The sequence below is a fragment of the Phocoena sinus genome, chromosome 19, assembly GCF_008692025.1.
Source record: "Phocoena sinus isolate mPhoSin1 chromosome 19, mPhoSin1.pri, whole genome shotgun sequence".
Classification (NCBI taxonomy): domain Eukaryota; kingdom Metazoa; phylum Chordata; class Mammalia; order Artiodactyla; family Phocoenidae; genus Phocoena; species Phocoena sinus.
This window is the reverse complement of record NC_045781.1, coordinates 12,971,320-12,990,972: the sequence shown is the minus strand read 5'-3', so window position 1 is coordinate 12,990,972 and position 19,653 is coordinate 12,971,320. Positions and strand designations below refer to the sequence as shown.

At 54.8% G+C, this 19,653-nt stretch overlaps 1 protein-coding gene across 4 annotated transcripts; it reads right to left on the bottom strand.

Annotated features, from left to right (window-relative positions):
• Positions 1-69: 69 nt before the first annotated feature.
• SIRT2 (sirtuin 2) lies at positions 70-19,484 on the bottom strand. 4 transcript variants are annotated; one of them, XM_032613487.1, is made up of 16 exons: positions 19,362-19,450; positions 18,482-18,528; positions 15,282-15,330; positions 14,909-15,022; positions 11,429-11,470; positions 11,162-11,268; positions 10,977-11,033; positions 10,239-10,307; positions 4,904-5,033; positions 3,015-3,074; positions 2,635-2,690; positions 2,405-2,481; positions 2,267-2,318; positions 1,148-1,218; positions 934-1,000; positions 72-813 (listed from the first exon to the last, which is right to left on the bottom strand). In XM_032613487.1, the coding sequence occupies exons 1-16, from the start codon at positions 19,375-19,377 to the stop codon at positions 658-660; spliced, it is 1,170 nt and encodes a 389-aa protein (XP_032469378.1). In that variant the 5' UTR covers positions 19,378-19,450; the 3' UTR covers positions 72-657. The 4 variants fall into 4 exon arrangements, with proteins under 4 accessions (XP_032469381.1, XP_032469382.1, XP_032469378.1 ...); XM_032613490.1 differs by lacking the exon at positions 934-1,000 and having other exon boundaries at positions 70-813; positions 19,362-19,484; XM_032613489.1 differs by lacking the exon at positions 18,482-18,528 and having other exon boundaries at positions 95-813; positions 19,362-19,451.
• Between the last annotated feature and the right edge of the window lie 169 nt (positions 19,485-19,653).

The window sequence follows — 19,653 nt, the reverse complement described above, 5'->3', positions numbered from 1 at the left end:
CAAGGTCTAGTCCCTTCCTCCGGCAGCTTCCCTGTGGGCCCACAGGAAAGAACAGCGAGGCCAGACAGCTGATGGTTAGTTGTTTTTTGTTTTTAATTTGTCTCTAATAAGCGACACCATCTGCCCACCCCCGTCTGGGAAGCGGGTCCCGAGTGAGGGGGCCTAGCACCCACTTTGGGAGTTGTAGGCAGAGACTTGGGAGGCCTTGAGGCTTGGATCCCCCCACTGGGTGTGAGTTATGTTTGGAGGGCGCACCTCCCCACCCAGGGTAGGTTAGACTTCGTCTACTTGGCTTCAAGCCCCTGGGAACAGTAGAGAGCATGGGGGCCCTGGGGCTCTCGTCCTGGGACAGTTAGCAGTTTGGAGGTACCCCTGGCCCCCTGAGCAGTTAAGAGATTAGGGGAGGCTGATCCTTGGCCCTAAGGGTGATTAGGGGCTGCTGGCTGTTAGAGACCGGCTGCCCAAGTCTCAGCCCCTAAGAATGTTAGAGATTCGCCGGGGTCAGGGGTGCTGGGACCCCAGTCTTGGGAGGGAGTAGTTAGTAGATTGAGGAAATGTTCTGAGCTCCCCAGAAAAGAGCTGTAAGTTAGAGGGGGCCAGGCCTGGTTGGGGCTCAGCTGTCCCAAAGCTGGGCGTCCTGCCTGGGAGATGCGGCTGTCACTGGGGTTTCTCTCCCTCCGTGGTCCTGGCCTCCTCCTTGGCAGGAGGTGGAGACTTCCTGGAGGAAGCTGAAGTGGTGGGGTTGGGAGTCCCTGACCCCGACTGGGCATCTATGCTGGCATGCTCCTTCCGGACAAGGTCCTCCAGTTCCTTCTGCAGGGGACAAAGTTCACAGAGGTCAGAGGTCATCGTGCATCATAAGGTCAGAGGACCTGTGGGACGGGGGTCCAGGGACCGGGCTCAGGGTGGGCGGGGGTGGCCCAGGCTCCTCACCTTCCATCCGAGGAGGTCGGCAAGGGCCAGGCAGCCCTGGTCGCAGTCACCCAGCCAGGCCACGTCCCTGTGGGCGGGTGAGAGTCACAGCGCCCAGGCTTGTCCCAGGGCCCTGCCGGCTCCACCCCGCCCTGTGCCTCCGTGCCCTCCCTCCCACCTTGGCCCTGTCCCTTGAAGGCTCCACTGCCCCCGCACTGCCGCGGGAGGGCCTCACCTGTAGGCCTTCTTGGAGTCGAAGTCCATGCCTCCTCCGAGGCCCATCATCATCCCAAGGAAAGGGTCCATCTGTGGGGAAGGGGGCGGAGTCGGGGGGAGCTAAGAGCACAGACCCTGGAGCCAGGTGGCTTGGGTCGGAATCCCAGCTCTGTGACTTTGCTCAAGTGGCCTGGCCTCTCTGAACGTCAGTTTCTTTCTCTGTAGAGTGGGGGTGATCATCAAACCCACTCCTAGGGTTGTACTGTCAGCGGGTTAATACAGAGGAAATGCTTAGCACGGTATCTGGCACACCGTACGTTTTTTGCCTGTTGAAGAAACATCTGTCCCCAGGAGGGAGCCCCTGCCTGGGAGTGAAGCTACCTCAGGAAAAGAGAGATGAGAGAGGGAGCGGGTAACTCCTGACAGAACTGCTGCAGGCCCAGGGGCCAGCTAGCCCTGACGCTTCAGTCACGGGAAGCACGACATTCTCGTTTTGGCTTAAGTCGCTTTGAGCTGGGGTTCTGTCACTCGTTCAAAAGGGTGAATGAGGGACTTCCCTGGTGGAGCAGAGGTTAAGAATCTGCCTGCCAATGCAGGGGACACGGGTTCGAGCCCTGGTCCGGGAAGATCCCACATGCCATGGAGCAACTAAGCCCGTGTGCCACAACTACTGAGCCTGTGCTCTAGAGCCAGCGAGCCACAACTACTGGGCCCGTGTGCCACAACTACTGAGCCCGTGTGCCACAACTACTGAAGCCCGTGTGCTCTAGAGCCCGTGCTCCGCAACAAGAGAAGCCACTGCAATGAGAAGCCCGTGCACCGCAACAAAGAGTAGCCCCCGCTCGCCACAACTAAAGAAAGCCCATGCACAGCAACAAAGACCCAACGCAGGCAAAAATAAATAATAAATAAATTAAAAAAAAAAAAAGGGGGTGAATGACACAGAGGCCTGTGGAATCCTGGAGTCAGGGCAGCCTGGAACCTGAACACTGTGGATTCCAGAATCCTTAGGTCTGAGCTGAGGGGTCCAAAGTATCGGGATTCTCCAGAGACCTGTCCCCTGGTTCCTGAGGAGGCTGGGGGGAGGCAATGTGGGGCCCCTGTGTGGGGGTGGCAGGGTGTGACTAAAAGGACTCACCTGGCCAGTCTTCTCCTTGTTGATGAGCAGGCGCGGGGTGGAGAGGGGTGCCCTGGTGGAGGGCGAGCTGAGTGGTGAGGGCCTGTCCCGGCTCCCCCAGTCCCCAGCAGCCCCCCATAGCCCCGACCCCCAACCTACTTGCTGATAAGGGATGCGAAGGGCTGCACCTGCAGGGAGGTGCCCATGATGATGAGGAGGTCCACCTTCAGGAAGTCCTGTGAAGGGGGAGCGGCCAGTGAGGCTGGGCTGTGGTCCCCAGCCCCCGCTGCAAGCCCACCCGCAGCTACCTGGGGAAGCCACCTTCCCCAGGGCAGGACCCAGGCTGCCCCTGTGTGGACCGAGATGGGGGGTGCGGCGGGTATACTTACTGACTGCAGGCAGGAGAAGAAACGTGCTGGGAGGTTCTCGCCAAAGAACACGATATCTGAGGTGGAGATAGATGGACAGACAGACACAGGGAGAGATAGAGACAGTGAAAAAGCAGGGGGGCAGAGACAGGGAGGGAGAGAGAGGACAGGCAGGAGCAGAAGGTGGACCACAGGGCTGGGACGGGAGTGTGGAGCGCTGGGGACAGACTAGGGGCTATGGTACCCACTCTCCCTGGGGCAGACTCTGGGCACTGGTCAGGGAGAGAGGGTGACTGGGGTGGATGGACGGATAGGGAGCGTGGCCTTCTTGGGAAGGGGTTAGTGGCTGAGGGGGTCCCAGCCTGAGTCTACCTCGGTTGGTCCCCGGCCCCAAGGCTCACCAGGCTTCACCACACTCCGACATTTCTCACACTTGGGAGTCACCTCGGAGAAGATCTTCTCTGAGCGTGGGGAACGGGGAGGGAGAAGAGGAGGTAAGGGGCTTTGGGCTGGGGCTGCAGCCTGCCTGCCCACCCCATCCTTCCTTCACTGTCAGCACAAACACACCTCAGTCACCGGGTGGGCCTCCTGGGGTGTTTGCCCTGCTCAGGAGGGACCTCCCTTCTTAGACAGCTGTCCCTCCCCCGCCCCCAACATTCCTGGGGTGGCTCCCAGCACCAGCCTATAGCTATTAAATGAACAAACAAACAAATGAGCAGACACTCGCCCCTAAAAGGGGCAGCTGGGTTCCAGCAATCCCCGACCTGGGGAATCTGGACTTGGGAGTGAAGCTCGTCCAGTGGGTCTTTGAGGGCAGCCCTACTTCACCGTGGGTCAGAGGCCCGGTAGGCGCCAGGCCTAGTGGCAGAGAGGGAAGAATTATGCAGGTGATGCTGGGACGGGGACAAAACCTTAGGTGCAGCTGCTTCCCTCTCTTGGGCTCTGTGACAGACACACCCCTGCCCCCACGCACACCCCATGCTTATGACAGTCCTCCTCCTCATCGCCTATTGATTAAGGAAGCTTGAAAGCATTCTGTCACTTGCAACCCACAGAATCCTGGCTTGTTCATTCAACTATTGACTCATTCCTTCAACAGATATTTACAGAGCCCTGCTCTAAGGTCTGTCATTTACTTGAAAATATTTTTGCATTGACAGCATGTGACATTTTGCGAGTGATGCTCGCGCTACTGCTGTAAGAGAAACATAATGGGGTAATGTTAATTGTACGTCACCCCCAGCTGCGTGCACTTGGGCTATTCAGGAACCCTCACCCCAGGGGCGGGCAGCTGGCATGTTGTCAGAAGGGCCACACTCCAGGGGCCCTACTATGAGCGCTGCAGCTGTCCTTATCACACAGGGACACCAGAGGCTTTGTGAAATCAGCATAAAGAACGTCAGAAATGGGTTTCCATGGATGAAGTAAGTGGCTTCTTAATTAGCACAATGGATGTCAGAAATCAGCTCTCACTGGCATTCAAGAAATGTGGATTGGCTGGATTTTTTTTTTTTCCTCCTTCTCTTTTTGGACACTCTGCCCATGCAAGAACAGGGATGATGACTTTAGCGAGCCCTGGAGTTTGCATCCTTAAGGACAGCCCCCAGTCTTCACTCCTAACCAGGGCTGTGCCCAGCTTCACACGCCACGGCCTCTGCTCGCCTGAATCCAGCTAATGGGCCGGTTGAATCCTGTGCCTCTGGGGCAGTGCTGTCCGGTATGCTGGTTAGAGCCACATGTGGCTTTTAAATTTTAATTAATACAAATTAAAGAAAGCTAAGAATTCAGTTCCTTGGTCACATTAGCCACATTTTAAGAGCTCAACAGCCCCACGTGGCAAGTGGCTGCCGTGTTGGACAGTGCAGGCATGGAACATTCCCCTCACCCCAGAAAGTTCTCTCAGATACTTCTGCTCTTCTTAGACTGTAGCTGCGCTTGCCTGGATGAGCCCCTCATGCAAGACGGGGGTCAGAGCGCCCAAAGGACAAAGAGCTAGGCTTTCGTGACCTCACAGAACAGGTTGTATGACCACGTGGGGGCCTGTCTGCTAACGCACGTCTCTGTGTCTGGAGTCTGCATCCATCATAACCTGGCTGTGAGGTGGTGTCGGGAGAAATGAACCCCCGCTGCCACCTCCAATCTTTGGGGGCTGCCATTATCTGCTAAAAAGAGCTGCAGAGCTGTGCAGGACAGAGCTGGCGTTTGCGCGTGGAGACCCTGTCCCTGGCGCTGGGGAGCAGACAGGGGACGGGAGGCCTGCCCTCGGGGATAATAACCTCTAGCCCCTCACCTTTCATCCAGCTTAGCGTGTACTCCTGCCGGCAGACGGGGCTGATGCAGTGAGACGTGTAGAAGGTGCCGTGGGCCTCCACCAGGTCCTCGGCCTCCAGCCCCGCCACTCGCTCCAGGGTGTCTATGTTCTGGAGGGAGAGATGGAGGAGAGAGGGTCAGGAGCGAACCACACCCCACAAGGGGCAGAAGGCATAGCCAGGAGTTGCGGCTGAGAAAAGCAAGTGGGACAGGGGAGAAGGGAGGGAGGGAGAAGCAAGGGGCAGGGTGTGTCTAAAACTCTTCTGTTCCTCCTGATGGTGCCTCTGAAAAGGTAAGTCATGGACACTTAAAGGCAGGGGCCCATACTCAAATCTCTATGAGCCCAGACCCACTGCCACCAACCAGCCCTGGCAAATTTGGGCCACTTTGCTTCCGTTTTGCTGCAAATGTGTTTTGTTAGAACCAGACACTCTAGTGGCACCTGCCAGAAATTTGGCGAAATAAACGTACAACTCTCCAGTGTCTCCACTGTAAACGCAGCCCCCTCGGATATGGCATCCTTGTGCAGTACCCAACCTGCACAGCTGTCTGTGGCAGCCCTGGCCAGGCATTAACATAAATCAATGAATCAGGAGGGTTTTTTGGGTTTTCATCACACTGTTTTCCTACTTAACCTTACTATGGTCTGCTGCATTGATAGTATATTAACTTGTAGTCTTTTCGGACAGAGATACTTTCCTTATTCAACAGGCAAGAATATTCTTCTCTTGCGCATAGACACTTGCGCTTTCTCCAGTCCTGCCCACGAGGAATGCTGCCGAGGCAGGTGCTGCTGGAGGACACTGGCAGGCGTTACAGAGATGGCCGGGCATATGCAGCCCACAGCTGACCCGACGAGGTTTCCTGGAGGCTCCGTGAACAACTGAGAGGGTTCCCTTGCAAGGGCAGACAGCCCCAACTGCCCTCTCTGCTCCCAGCCAGCCATCAGTTTATCCCCAACACACGCAGACAAGAGTCACTGTTCCCAGACTCTCTGTGGCTTTCCCTCTCCCCACTTTGATAGAAATGCTAGTTTTGCCTTTGTTTCTTGACTTAGTCTACCAACTCCCTGACACGTAAGTAAGCAGTGTGCGTGCATATAACTAAATGGCACGTCAAAGGTCTACCTACATGCCTCTGTGTTACCCTTTGATGTCACATTTTTTTTTTTTTTTTTTTGCCATGCTGTGCGGCTTGCGGGACCTTAGTTCCCTGGCCAGGGATCGAACCCATGCTCTCAGCAGTGAAAGCACAGAGTCCTAACCACTGGACCACCAGGGAATTCCCTTGATGCCACTTTTGATGGAGAAAGCACAAACAAACAAAAATGAATGTGGTCAACCCGTATGTACTGGTATGAAGGGATCTCTCCAAGATGTTAGAAGGCCCAAAGCACAAAGGCAGTGTGTACAGGATGTGAAAAAATCAATATATGAATTTGTGTATTTGCTTGCCTAAGTATGGAATATCTTCAAAGGAGACCCAAGAAGTAGGCAGCAGCCGTGGCCCCCGGGAGGGAAGCTGGGGCTGGGGAATATGGCCCAAGAGGTTCGCTATACAGGCCAAGCAGCAATGAATGCATGGCAACACACAGCAACTGACGTCTGGCCTCAGCATCAGGCAGGAAAGAGGTCATGGTGAGGAGGCGGGCCCTGGGCAAGGTGGGCAGCGGCCACTCAGCTCCAGCCAACCACTCTCCCCCACAGAAAGCCACCCAGGGTACAGCCAGCTCTCCCCGACTTTCAAGAGGAGCCTGATGTCTGGGTTTTCATCTGCAATCTCTTGAATTTTAAACCTTGGCTCACTTCTGGTTTCAAGACATCACGTCTCTGACATGCTTTTAAAAAGCATGAAGCTGGGACTTCCCTGGTGGCACAGTGGTTAAGAATCCGCCTGCCAATGCAGGGGACATGGGTTTGAGCCCTAGTCTGGGAAGATCCCATATGCCACAGAGCAACTAAGCCCGTGTGCCACAACTACTGGGCCTGCGCTCTAGAGCCTGCGAGCCACAACTACTGAGCCCGCGTGCCACAATTACTGAAGCCCGTGCGCCTAGAGCCCGTGCTCCGCAACAAGAAAAGACACCGCAATGAGAAGCCCGCGCACCGCAACGAAGAGTAGTCCCCGCTCGCCGCAACTAGAGAAAGCCCACCTGCAGCAACGAAGACCAACGCAGCCCAAAATAAAATAAATAAATAAAAAATTTTAAAAAAGCATGATGCTGCTATGTGGGTGCAGATATGGAAGGATCCTCCAGATAGGGCTTAAACGAAAGAAAGCCAAGTACAAACCCTATGTATGACGTAAATGCCATAGGTATAGATTTAAAAGAGCGATAAGCTGGTTTGCTGAGGAGATCACAGTGACTTGAACGAAGGCGACAACTGTTCTCATGTTTGAATGGATACTTGTGTCTTGAGATAAAAATAGCATCGCGCGTGGCTTTGAAAGTGCTGCATCGTCACAATTCAGAAGGACGTGAAGACAACGTGTTCCAGAAAACTGGGTCAGTGACTCAAAAAGTGGCTGAGGTTAAAGAAGAGGCTGATGAGTTTAAAAAAAAAAAAGGTTTCATGAAACGTGAGACTGGAAAATTTTTTTCCACCTTTGTCTATGTTACGTAATGTGCCATTCTGAATACGTATGCGTGCTTAAATCCACACATGAAGAATTGCAACTGGGGGGAAATGCCACCACATTTCACGCTGACCTCACAACGCATTGGTGTTGGCTTTCGTCTAAAAATAGCCTACAGCTGGTGTGCTTTTGTGGTTGGGGCAGGGGGTTCTGCCTCAGACAGAGCTGGGAAGCGAGCCCTCTGAGCAGCCCCCATGAGCCACCTGGTCCTGGGCCTGGGCTTCTCGTGCTGGGACCCCTGTGATCTCATCCTGTCTGGGGGGTTTAAACATCGTCTATCTGCCGCTTTCCAGCTCGAGTCCAGACTCCTGTGTCCAGCTGTCTGCCCATGTCCCCAGGTGGCTGTCTAATGGGCATCTCAACCCCGACATGCCTTCAGCCAAGCTCCTCCTCTGCCCCCCGGCCCCTGCACATCCCACCATCTCAATAAAAGGCAGCAGGTGCTCAGGCTGAGAGGGAGCCAGTCATCCCTGACTCCTTTCCTTCTCTCACGAATCGTTTCACATTCAACCCATTGGCAAGTCCTGCCAGCTCCACCTTCAAACCGGGTTCATAAGCCGCCCACTTCTCCCCTTCGGCGGCCCCCTCCCTGGCCCAGCCTCCATCCTCTCCTGCCTGGAACATCATTGCAGCCTCCTCCCTGGTCTTGGTACTCGCCCCCCACTGCTCCCACAGTCTGCCCCCCTCATGCAGCCAGAGGGACCCTGTGAACACCTGGGTCAGGTCACGTCCCTGCCCTGCTCAGAGCCCTCCTGTGATTCCATCTCACTCAGGGAAAAGGACAAAGCCCTCCCTGTGGCCCCCAAGCCCCCACACGGTCCACCCCTGTCACCTCCCTGACCTCGTCTCCTCCATCTTCTCCTACTACTGTCCTCCCTGCTCACTCAGATCCAGCTTCTTCTTCTTTTCTCTTTTTTATTTATTTGGCTGTGCCGGGTCTTAGCTGTGGCATGTGGGATCTAGTTCCCTGACCAGGGATCGAACCTGGGCCCCCTGCATTGGGAGCATGGAGTCTTAACCACTGGACTGCCAGGGAAGTCCAGATCCAGCTTCTTGAACACGCCAAATGCAGCCTCCCCTCAGGACCTCTGGACTGGCTGTTCGCTTTGCCTGGAATGCCCGACATATGATCCCATGGCTCCCTCCCTCCCCTCCTACAGGTCTCTGTTTAAATGTCCTGCTTCTCATGAGGCCTTCCCTGACATCCTGTTCACTACGGCACCCCTGACCCCACACACACAGAGCTTGAGTCCCCTTTCCTGCTCAGCTGCACGCCACAGACCTCTCAGCATCAGCACAGATACGCAACTCCCCCATCTCGTCCGTTGTCTCTCCCCACACTACAGTGTCAGTTCCAGGAGGGCAGGGATGTCTGCTCCCTCCGTTCACTGCCTGCAGGGCCTGGCACTGGGTTGGCACTCAGTAAACATTGGGACAGAAGCTTACAAACAGGTTTGCCAGCAGGGCTATGGTGAGGATTTCATGAAGGCACTCGGCTTCAGGTGAGCTGTTCGTATCAAGTCTGAGTCACATCTCATGGAAAAAACTGACTCTCTGGGAAGAAAGGTCAGGTTTATCCTGAGCTGGGGCTCCTGCTGGAAGGAGGAGGCCATCCCCTCCCCCGCCAGCCCTGGGTGGAAGCACGTACCCCACTTGAGAATTCCGGACCTACAAAGATTTCATCCTCCCCCTGGTGGCAACTTCTGAGGCTGCAGGCTCCCAACTGCCAGGCGCAAGAAGAAAATAATAGAACACCTATTTCTATCCATGTGTTCTCTCTCTGTTTTATAATTTTGGGTTCTGAGGTATGAATTAGAGCAGGCATGGTATCAGGGCTATAGTACATCATGTAATTTGAATACGTATTTATGAAACAAAGGTAGAGGTGCAAACATTTTTCACTATTAGGGGTGCGAGACCCTAAAAGGCTCACCAACTCGGAAGCCAACAATGTGAGCTGTCCTTCCCTGAGGACACCCCAGCGAGGCCCTCAGCCTGACATGTATGAGCCACGGCCCCACGGTACGCACAAGGCCTTTGTGCAAATTACAAAAGGGTGTCCCAGGACTTCCCTGGTGGTGCAGTGGTTAAGACTCCACGCTCCCAATGCAGGGGGCCGGGGTTCAATCCCTGGTTGGGGAACTAGATCCCACATGCATGCCACAACTAAGGATCCCGCCTGCTGCAACTAAGGAGCTGGTGTGCCGTAACTAATAAGCCAGCGAGCCGCAACTAAGGAGCCCGCCTGCCACAACTAAGACCCAGCACAGCCAAATAAATAAATATATTTTTAAAAGGTGCCCCCCCCCAAAAAAAATAGTGCTCTTTCCTTGAGTTTACAGCTACCAGCCGGAAAACTGTCAGGTGTAGTGATCATATTAGATCAACTCAGTTTGGAGTCATTTGCTGGAAAGCCCTGCCAAATACGAAATCTATGGTGCCAATAGTGTCTGCTCAGAGAAGTACTCCTGGGATGGCCCTGAGGGAGGTCACTGACACATCACCACAGGCCTGAGAGGGCGAAGCTGTTCTGGCCTCTGTTTTATAGAAAGGGAAACTGAGGCTGAGAGAGGGGGATGTTCGTCACTGCAGGTCACGTGACAGAGAAGCCGCGGCCTGAGCTCTCGGGCCCCTCCAGCCCGCGCTCTTCCTCCCAGCATGCCCGCGGTCCCGCCTACCTGCGTGTAGCAGCGCAGCAGCAGTCCTTTCTCCTTCAGCAGGCGGATGAAGTAGTGGCAGACGGTGGGCTGGAGGGGAGCAATCATGACAATGCCGATGAAGACGGAAGACACTGACCGCGCACCGCCGTGTGCCGGGAACCGTTCTAGGCACCGTGCCTCTTTTCCCTCACGGAATCGTCACACCGACCTCGCGAGGTGCGCACCTTTGTTATCCCCATTTCACAGGTGAGGGAACTGAGGCACAGAGAGGGTGCCTGTCTTGTCAAAGTCACCCAGGTTGTGGAGTTGGGGTTTGCACAGAGAGGACTGGCTCTGGAGTCTGGGCTCTTGCATGTATCATTAACTCATTTAAGCCTCACGACAACCCTTCTCATGGACTATTATCAGCTTCATTTTACATAAGGGAAAACTGAGGCTCAAGGACACAAGAGCAGGAAATGAGGGGCCAGGACTTGGACCCAGGCAGTCTGGGCCCGGAGCCCATGTATATATATATATATATTTTTTTTTTTTGGATGGTGCCACACGGCTTGCAGGATCTCAGTTCCCCAACCAGGGACTGAACCCGGGCCACAGCAGTGAAGGCCCGGAATCCTAACCACTAGGCCAGGGAACTTCCCCAGAGTCCACGTGTTTAATGGCTATAATATTTGTCTGAAGGGCCCTGGAGGGGGCTTTCCCATGCCTGCTGGCCCCCAACCTTCCCTGTCACCGCCTCCACAAAAGAGCACTCACCTTGAACTGCCCAGGATAGAGCTCCTTGGCGAGGGCAAAGAAGGGCTCTGGGTGTTTCTGTGGGAGAGAGAGCCGGAGGGCAGGTGGGCACCCAGATGGCCCTGGTGAGATGAGAGCTGGAGAGAGGCGGCCACGCCTCCACCCCCCACCCCCATTACAGACGTTCCTCCCTGCAGGACACGTACCTTGAAGTAGCCAATCTCAAAGATGGCCTCCGGGTAGGGAAGGTGGTATTTCTCCAGGTTGGCGTAGAGGCCCGTGTTTGGCGAGCGGAAGTCAGGGATGCCCGCCGCTGGGGAAGGAGTGGCAGCGGGCATTCAATCGATGAGGGACCTTGGCCCCTTCTCTACCACACTGACCCTCCCAGGCAAGGGCCCCCATACGGCTCCTCCCCAGCTCTTGGAAGGGGCGCCCCCAACCAGGGAGTTCTCTTGGGGGAGGGGGGCACTTACAAGTGGAGATTCCAGCTCCCACCAAACAGATAACCCTGCGACCTGGAGGAGAAGAGTTTATGCAGCGTGGGTTTTTTGTTTTTGTTTTTTTTCAGTTTACGTTTGTTTACTGTTGTAACATTTTGTTTTGAACATCAAACACTGCTCCAAAATGTAACCATTTATCTTAAGACAGTCGTCTTTGCCATAAACTAAGTCCTGAGCTGGTGTTCACCAGTTGTCTTTGCCATAAACTAAGTACTGAGCTGGTGTTCACAATGAACTTCTGACAGCTTAAAAAATTATTAGTGGGTCTGCTGTCTAATAATCAAATATATCATCACAGACTGAATGTAATGATTACATTAAAAGACCAAAGTTTCCCCTTCCCTTTCTTACCCTTAAATAATACCACCCATCACAGTCCCTGAAGCCGTTTACTCTGTGCCTGGCCCTGGGGCAAGCATTTCAGATCCCTGAATGGCTCTCCCAACCATCTCAAGGAGGGAGGTGTTAACATCCCACTTTATAGATGAGGAAACTGAGGCTCAGATAGGGGAAGGGGTCACACAGGTGACTGATGGAAGAGCCAGCGTGGGGTCAGAGAATCCACTGTTTGAAATTACACCAATGCGGACTTCCCTGGTGGCGCAGTGGTTAAGAATCCACCTGCAATGCAGGGCACACGGGTTCGAGCCCTGGTCTGGGAAGATCCCACGTGTCGTGGAGCAACTAAGCCTGTGGGCTACAACTACTGAGCCTGCGCTCTAGAGCCCGTGAGCCACAACTACTGAAGCCCGCGCACCTAGAGCCCGTGCTCCGCAACGAGAGGCCACCGCAACGTTCTCACGCGCACTGCAACAAACTGCAAGTAGAGAAAGCCCACGCGTAGCAACGAAGACCCAACGTAGCCAAGATAAATAAATAAATTTATATTAAAAGAAATGAAATCATAGCAATGTAGTAAGATTCAAGAAAAGGCCACTTGGAGAGAAATTTCTCCTCGCTAGATCTAGACAAAAATGCATGAGATCTTAGTGAGAGGGGTGGGGTGGGGGGGTTCCCCCGGAAGAGCTGCAGGTTACTGTGAAAAAAAATCTCTGGCCACCCCTCATCTTTTGGACATAATCTTGGATGGCCATCTATTTCTAGCATATGATACACATTCCTTCATCCTATGCCTTCCCTCCATGATCAAATGCACATCAGCCACCGGAAGTCTGGTAATTTTCAGGTGAAGACCAAAGACTGGCCACTCTCAGCCCACGCCCAGTGAGCAGCAGAGTGGATAAGGGCTTCCGATCCTAGTTCTCCTGCATACCAGCGGGGGCGTCTTAGTTCAGATCACCACTCCGGGCTTTAGCTTCCTGCTCTGTAAAATGGGCATAATCACAGTACTGACCTCGCAGGGCTGTTGAGAGAATGAATTCATCCCTGTGAAGCTTAGATCAGTGCCCAGCACTGATGATTCTTCAAGTCACTCGCGCTCAACTTCTTTAGCCCCATGATTCGCACACCCATAAGCGCTTTGCTCCCCCACTGTCACCAGCTTTCAGAAAAGAAGATGGGGAGGCGTGGTAGGGGTGGCATCATTCCACAAGCACGTGGGGCTGTGCAGAAATAGCCCAGCTGCCTCTTCCGTGGCTGGCTGGCTGGCAGCCCTGCCACGCAGCACCCTTGGCATCTGCCCATCAGCTGATGGACAGACACGGGTGTGAGGTGCCTGTGAACCGGGTGCCTCTGGGGTGTTCTATGCAAAGGAGGACAGCAAGGGTGACAAAGGCTGAGGCCTGCTACAGCCACAGCCCTTGGCTTCGTCTCGGGATGCCATTGGACTAGGCCCAGTGGACCCACCAGGGGCCATGTGGAAGGGAGCGTGTGCCCTGGATTCCGGCGGCCTGGCATCGAGCCCTGATTCTGCCTCTTGCCAGAAGTGTGACCCTGTACCGAGTCACAGTCTCTCTGCGCCTCAGTTTCCTGCTCTGTCCAGATCACTCCTCACAGGTATCATGTGAAGATCAAAGGAGGGGACACCTGTCAAGTGCTTAGCCCAGCGCCTGGCAAACAGCGAGAGCTCAATTCATTGTTATTATTATTTTTATATTTTTAAGATTTTTTTTGGTGTGGACCGTTTTTTTGTTTGTTTGTTTGTTTTGCGGTACGCGGGCCTCTCACTGTTGTGGCCTCTCCCGTTGCGGGGCACAGGCTCCGGACGCGCAGGCTCAGCGGCCATGGCTCACGGGCCCAGCCGTTCCGCGGCATGTGGGATCCTCCCGGACCGGGGCACGAACCCGCGTCCCCTGCGTCGGCAGGCGGACTCTCAACCACTGTGCCACCAGGGCAGCCCCTTTGCCGACCATTTTTAAAGTCTTTGTTGAATTTTGATTACAATATTGCTTCTGTTTTATGTTTTGGTTCTTTGGCCGTGAGGCATGTGGGATCTCAGCTCCCCAGCCAGGGATCGAACCCATACATACCCCCTGCGTTGGAAGGCGAAGTCTTAACCAACGGGCCGCCATGCAAGTCCCCATTGTTGTTATTTATTATTATCCCCTCATAGGCGCCCTCATGAATCAATTATCCTAAGACCCATGCGCAGGAGGACAGAAGGAATGAAAGCTTTGATGCCACTGCCTTCGTTCTCTTGGGGGCCCACCCAAGCCAAGAGATGGCTGCAGACAGCTGTCTGGCCTGCCCTAGGAGAGGGAGGTTCAGGACGGCCGGCCTGGCTGCCCTCGGAGAGACGGCAGCAGCTGGAGGACAGGGAAACTGGAGAAGACGTCCTCAACAAAAGGCTGTTCAGGACCCTCAAAGAGTGGATTGTTCTAGTCGAGGACTGCCGAGGGCTCGGTTTCTCAGACTCTGGTGACCTCAACTCGTGGCAAGAAATATAAATTACATGGTGACCCCATAAAGAGGCACCTCTACACCACACCTGAAACAAGCCTCCTGTAATAATCGTCACAGGGAACACTTACGCAGCTCTTGCTCTGTTCCAGGCCCGGTTCCAGGCATTTACATCTATGAATTTATGTAACCCCCTCATAACCCTATAAGGTAATTACTATTATTAGCATCTTCATTCTGTCAAACAGGCCTGGCCAATCAGAGACACGGTGATTGGTTCAGGGGTAAGAATGTGACCCAACCTGGGCCAATTGCAGCCGATCTCTGCTCTTTTGCCTGAACTACTGGGAGAAAGATGCTCCTTCAGTGGGAGCCACTAGGCTGGTGGAACTTGTATTTGCCACTGCCAGGAGCAACCCTGACCCCAACACAGAGAAGAGCTGCACCAGAGAGGGTTCAGATTTTTGACAACAGCACGGAAGCCGCTGAATCCAGCCATGATTAAAGCGGGGTTTTCGTTACAGGATCAACACACTCCCTTTTTGGCATAAGCCAGTTTGAGTTGAGGTTCTTGTGACTTGCAGATGAAAGTTGTGAATTAAGTCACTTGGGGCCAGGAGAGGGGAAGGGGCCCAGTGCAGGGAGAGGACTCACAGCGCTCACTCTGCATGTAGCGGGTCACCCCTTCCAGGGTTAATTCATCCAGCAGACGCTCCTTCTGGGTGCCCAGGCCCAGTGTCTGGGAGAAGAAATTCCGCAGGAAGTCCACTGGCCAAAAAGAAGAGAGACAGCAGCCGGGTGGGTGTCCAGTCAGGGTGCCCGGAGGCCCCGAGTGCCCCTGCCCAGCCCTGGGGCCCCGCCGCCTTCCCGCGACTAAGAGCTCAATGCCTGGCCCAGTCAGGGGCCTCCAGGCACTGGCACTGCATCTGTTATTACATACTTTGAATGTCACCCCTGGCGGAGGTGAGCACCCAGATCCCTGCCCTAAACTGCCCCCCAGAACCGTGCTCTCAAGGAAGATACTCACTCTCTCCTTCTCCGCCAGCCGCTCCTCCCTCAGTGTCTGAATCTGAGTCCTGGAAGGGGTGGGGGTGGGGTGATCAGGCCCCAGAAGTGGGGTGAGGGAGGGAGGGAAGTGGGGGTGACACCGGGTTTGGGGAAAAGGCTCTGGCTGGGAGCTGGGCCCGAGGAAGTGAGGGGTGGAGGGGACAGCGCTGGGGGCCAGTGTGTGGGCTCTGGGACAGGCTGCCTGTGTTGGAAAACCCAGCTCTGCTACTTGCAAGGAGCACAGTCTCCGGTGGGTGACTTGGCTTTTCTGAGTCTCCGAGCTCCTCCTCTTCGAAATGGAGCTCAGAGGACACTCACCTCAGAGTGCTACTGTGAGATGAAGTGAGTTCACCTCTGGGAGGTGCTCAGAACAGCCCTGGGGCGGGTGTGTGGTGGTGATTGCTCAGGAAGCACTGGCTATGTTCTCATCACCTCCCGGTGTCCACGGCCTCGCCTTACAACCCCTCTAGTCCCCTGCCCCGGCCAGCAGCCCTGCAGCCCTCCTCACCTTCGTCACTCCCGTGAATAACGTCTCGGTCCTCACCCTGCGGCCATCAGCCCTCCTACCTGAAGCCCCCCACTCCACCTTTCCAACCCTTCCATCTCCTTTATTGACTCCTCCCCTCAGCCAGACTTCCAAATTGAGGGTCTGGGACTCTGTCCTGGGCCCTCCCTACTTTCTCTGTTCACCTTCCCTGGTTGGCCTCATCCACGCCACTGGTCTGTCCTCCAGATCCAGGGTTCCCGCAGCCTCCTGGTATGCCTCCTTCTAAGTGACCCCTGGTCCCTCACTCCCACTGTGTCCCACACTGGCCTCAGCATCTCCCCCAAACCTGCTCCTCCTCCTGGGCCCCATCTCAGTGTGGCTTCCGGCCCCCGGTCTGCCAGACGCCTCCTGCCTCCCTCCCCTGCCCTCCTGCCATAGCACGTGGGCTCCACGTGGCCCAGCCTGTCCTCCCCGCGGTCCTGCCCCGACCTCCTCCCTAGGCTCCCAGCCTCAGTCTTCACCTCTGATCTACTCTGCTGCCCTGTGTGTGGCGGCCTGCCTGGGTCGGCCCGCTCCCCTCCACTTCAAAGGCCCTTCTCTGTGGCTTCTTCAGTCTAATCATCTGATCACGAACATCTATGGAGTCTACCATGATGTCAGCTCCAAGAAGGCTGGGAGTTTTCGTCATCACCGCTGGATGCCCAGCACCAAGAACAGGGTCTGGCACCTGGCGGGAGTTCCAGAACTATCCACCACAGAACAAACGGACACCGGCTGCGCTGTGTGCTAGACCAGGCCTGGGCCCTGTAATGGACCTCATGCAAGGGTAGGAATGCAATTCTGAGGAATTCCCTGGCAGTCCAGTGGTTAGGACTACGCGATCTTACTGCCAAGGACCTGCATTCAATCCCTGGTTGGGGAACTAAGATCCCGCAAGCCGAGTGGTGCAGCCAAAAAAAAAAAAAAAAAAAAAAAAAAGATCTAACCAATTCGCTCTCCTGTTTAAAACCCCTCCAAAAACCCCTCTCCATCACTCACAACTCTGGTTCCAAGCCTTTTTGAATAGAAACCTCCCTTGCAAACATAGTGAAAACTTTTCATTACTTTCGGACTATGTAAGCGGCACAAAAACTTTGACCATTAGACAATGTATAACTTGAGGGCACTTGCTTTATGAGTCCCTCACCCACAACCCCCGTCCCATTCCCCCACTTCAAGCTAACCACTATTATTGACAGCACAATGGTAATTACTCCAGATTTTGTCTCTGCGGGTAAAACTCATTATTTCCCCAGAAATGGGTCATACCAAGTACGACGCTGCAACTTGCATCTTCCGCCAAACAATATATCGTAGACCCACCAGCTACATAGTGTTGCAGTGTAAAGATGCCCCATAGTTCATTTAACCCGTCAACTGAGAGCCACTTGGGCTGTTTCCAGTTTTTCTGTATGAGACAATGCTGCAATTTACATCCTCGAATCTCTCTCTTTGGGACTGAGGATCGCTTTTTCACATTAAACCTTTTTCCCTGACAGTGGTCGTGCTTTGGGAGCCAGGCGAGGGACAAGCCCGGCCTGACAGGAAGCTCTTTTCCCCTCGGCGTGGCTCTGCTGTGCCTCTGTGGGGTGCTCTCGTCACAGCTTCTGCACTGGCCTACATCTGAACTGCGATCTCGCGTCTGTGGGTGGGCTGGCATGATTTCAGGTTGCAGACAGTGAGGCTCTGTGGAAGGATTTCAGGGCCCTGCTGAGAACGTGGGAGCAACAGGGCCTAAGGGGGAGCTGGAGGTGCTGGTGGGGCCTCTGTGAGCCTGCTTCCAGCGAAGTGTCCGGGACGCAATGTGCTGGGTGCCATGGGTCGCAAACCCGTCCCTGCCCTTCTAGCCAAGGGACCGTGGACAAGTTACTGAACAGCTCTGTTTCCAATTCCTCATCTATAAAATGGCTACAGTAGACCTTGCCCCCCAACAGGGATGCTGGGAAGATGAAATGAGATGAGGCACATCAAACACTAAGCAGAGTACCCGGCTGGAGTAAGTACTCAATAAATGCTAACCATGAATAGAATTAGCTGACCTCCCCAGCCACCTGATTACTGAACACATCACATTCTTTCATGCCCCTCAGTGTTTGCAAAAGCTGTACCCTCTGTCTGGGACACCATTTCTCACCTTGCCTGAGAAAATTCTAAATCACTCTACACTAACTACCATGTGCTGTATCTCAATCTGACTCCTAGAACAGCCTGTGGATTCCTCCAGGGAAGGGACTGGCAGGAATCTGTGTGACCCCACAAAGTTTACTCTGGGCTCCCAGAGTGCCCTGAGCTCCTTTCATTATCACCCCATAGGGTCATTGTCTAGTCACTTGTCCCGTGAGATCTGTGAGTTCAGGGACCAAAGCTCTTCCATGCCCAGTGCAAATGAGTTTCAGAAGGGATGGGGGGCGCGGTGGGGAGGGCAAGGAGAAAGGAAAGTTTGGAAGGGCAGGCCTGGGGTTGAGGCTGCACATCCTTCTCTGACAGTCCCCAGAATCCACCATTCTCCGGGAGGATGAACCAGGAGGTGGGGTGAGGGACTGGGGCAGTGAGCTGAGGGCCCTGGGGTATCTGTCTCCCCTCTGCCACCTCCCCCCGTGTGGGGTGTTGGAAATCCATCTCTCTCCTTCCCTCCACCCTTCCCCCCATCTCACCTGAGCCTCCTGCACCTTCCCTGCCTGGGTCTCCACAGGGTCAGAGGCTGGGGGAGGAGGGGGAGCAGATGTGGTTATGGTGAAGGGAGTGGTTAAGGGAGAATGAAGGGTTTCAAAGCAGCGGGGGGCAGAGGGGGTCAAGAAGACCCACCAATCTAGTTATACTGGGGTGGAAGTGTAAAAATGGAGTAGATGGAGGGAGGGAATGGGGAAAAGCAGATCTTATCAGAGTGGGGAGTGCTGGGAGGACAGGTGGTTAGTGAGGGACAAAGAGGCTGGGACGGGAAGGTTTAGGAGAGAGAAAAGAAAGTAAAGCATACAGGGTATGGAGGAAGACTTAGGAGGAGTTAGGAAGGACGCAGTAGTGTGTGAGTGTGTACGGGGAGGGTTAGGTTTACAAGCAGAGGGAAGCGTAGAAAGCAAGAGAGAAGATAAGAAGAGATACTCCGCCTGGAAGAGGTGTTGGGTGGTGGGGGGCAGGGAGGGTGGGATGGTAGGTTTAGGAGAGGAAGGAAGAGATAGGAGGGGACACCAGGGGTCCCCTAGCATCCTACAGTTCCCACTAACAACCAGGTACCCTTAGCAACCTGGACCGCGGCATTCTAAGTCCCTAGCAACGAGGGTCCTTAGCAACTAAGGTGAGAGAAAGACGCGATCATTAGTAACCTGGGGGACGTGGCAAACGGACCCTTAAAACCTCGCGACCCAGAAACCCACCAATCTAGCAATATGGATCATTTTGCAACGGCCCCTGAATCCCATTCCCCCCCATGCAGCCCCCATCTCCTGCCCCACCACGCCCGCCCTCGGGCCCCGGGGCCTGCAGCCCTCAGCCAGGCCCCGGCGCGGCCCGACCCTCCCACCAGGGCCCCCGACTCACGATCCGGCTCAGCCATGGGCGCGGGGCGGGGGCCCTCGGGACTGTCACCGACTGCTCTGCCCCGTGACGGCACCGGAAACAGGAGGGGTCCGAGACACGGCAAAGAACTACAACTCCCAGGAGCCATCGCGGCCGCCAACAACTCCCGGAGCTAGCCCCTCTGCGGTAAGGAAGACACGAGAGGGCTGGACTACGAATCCCAGAGTGCCCCGCTCCCGCAACCATGTTGGTAAAGGGCGCGCGGAAAGAGTGGGAAAGGGTAGAGAGTCGCAGTCCATCTGAATACTCTGAT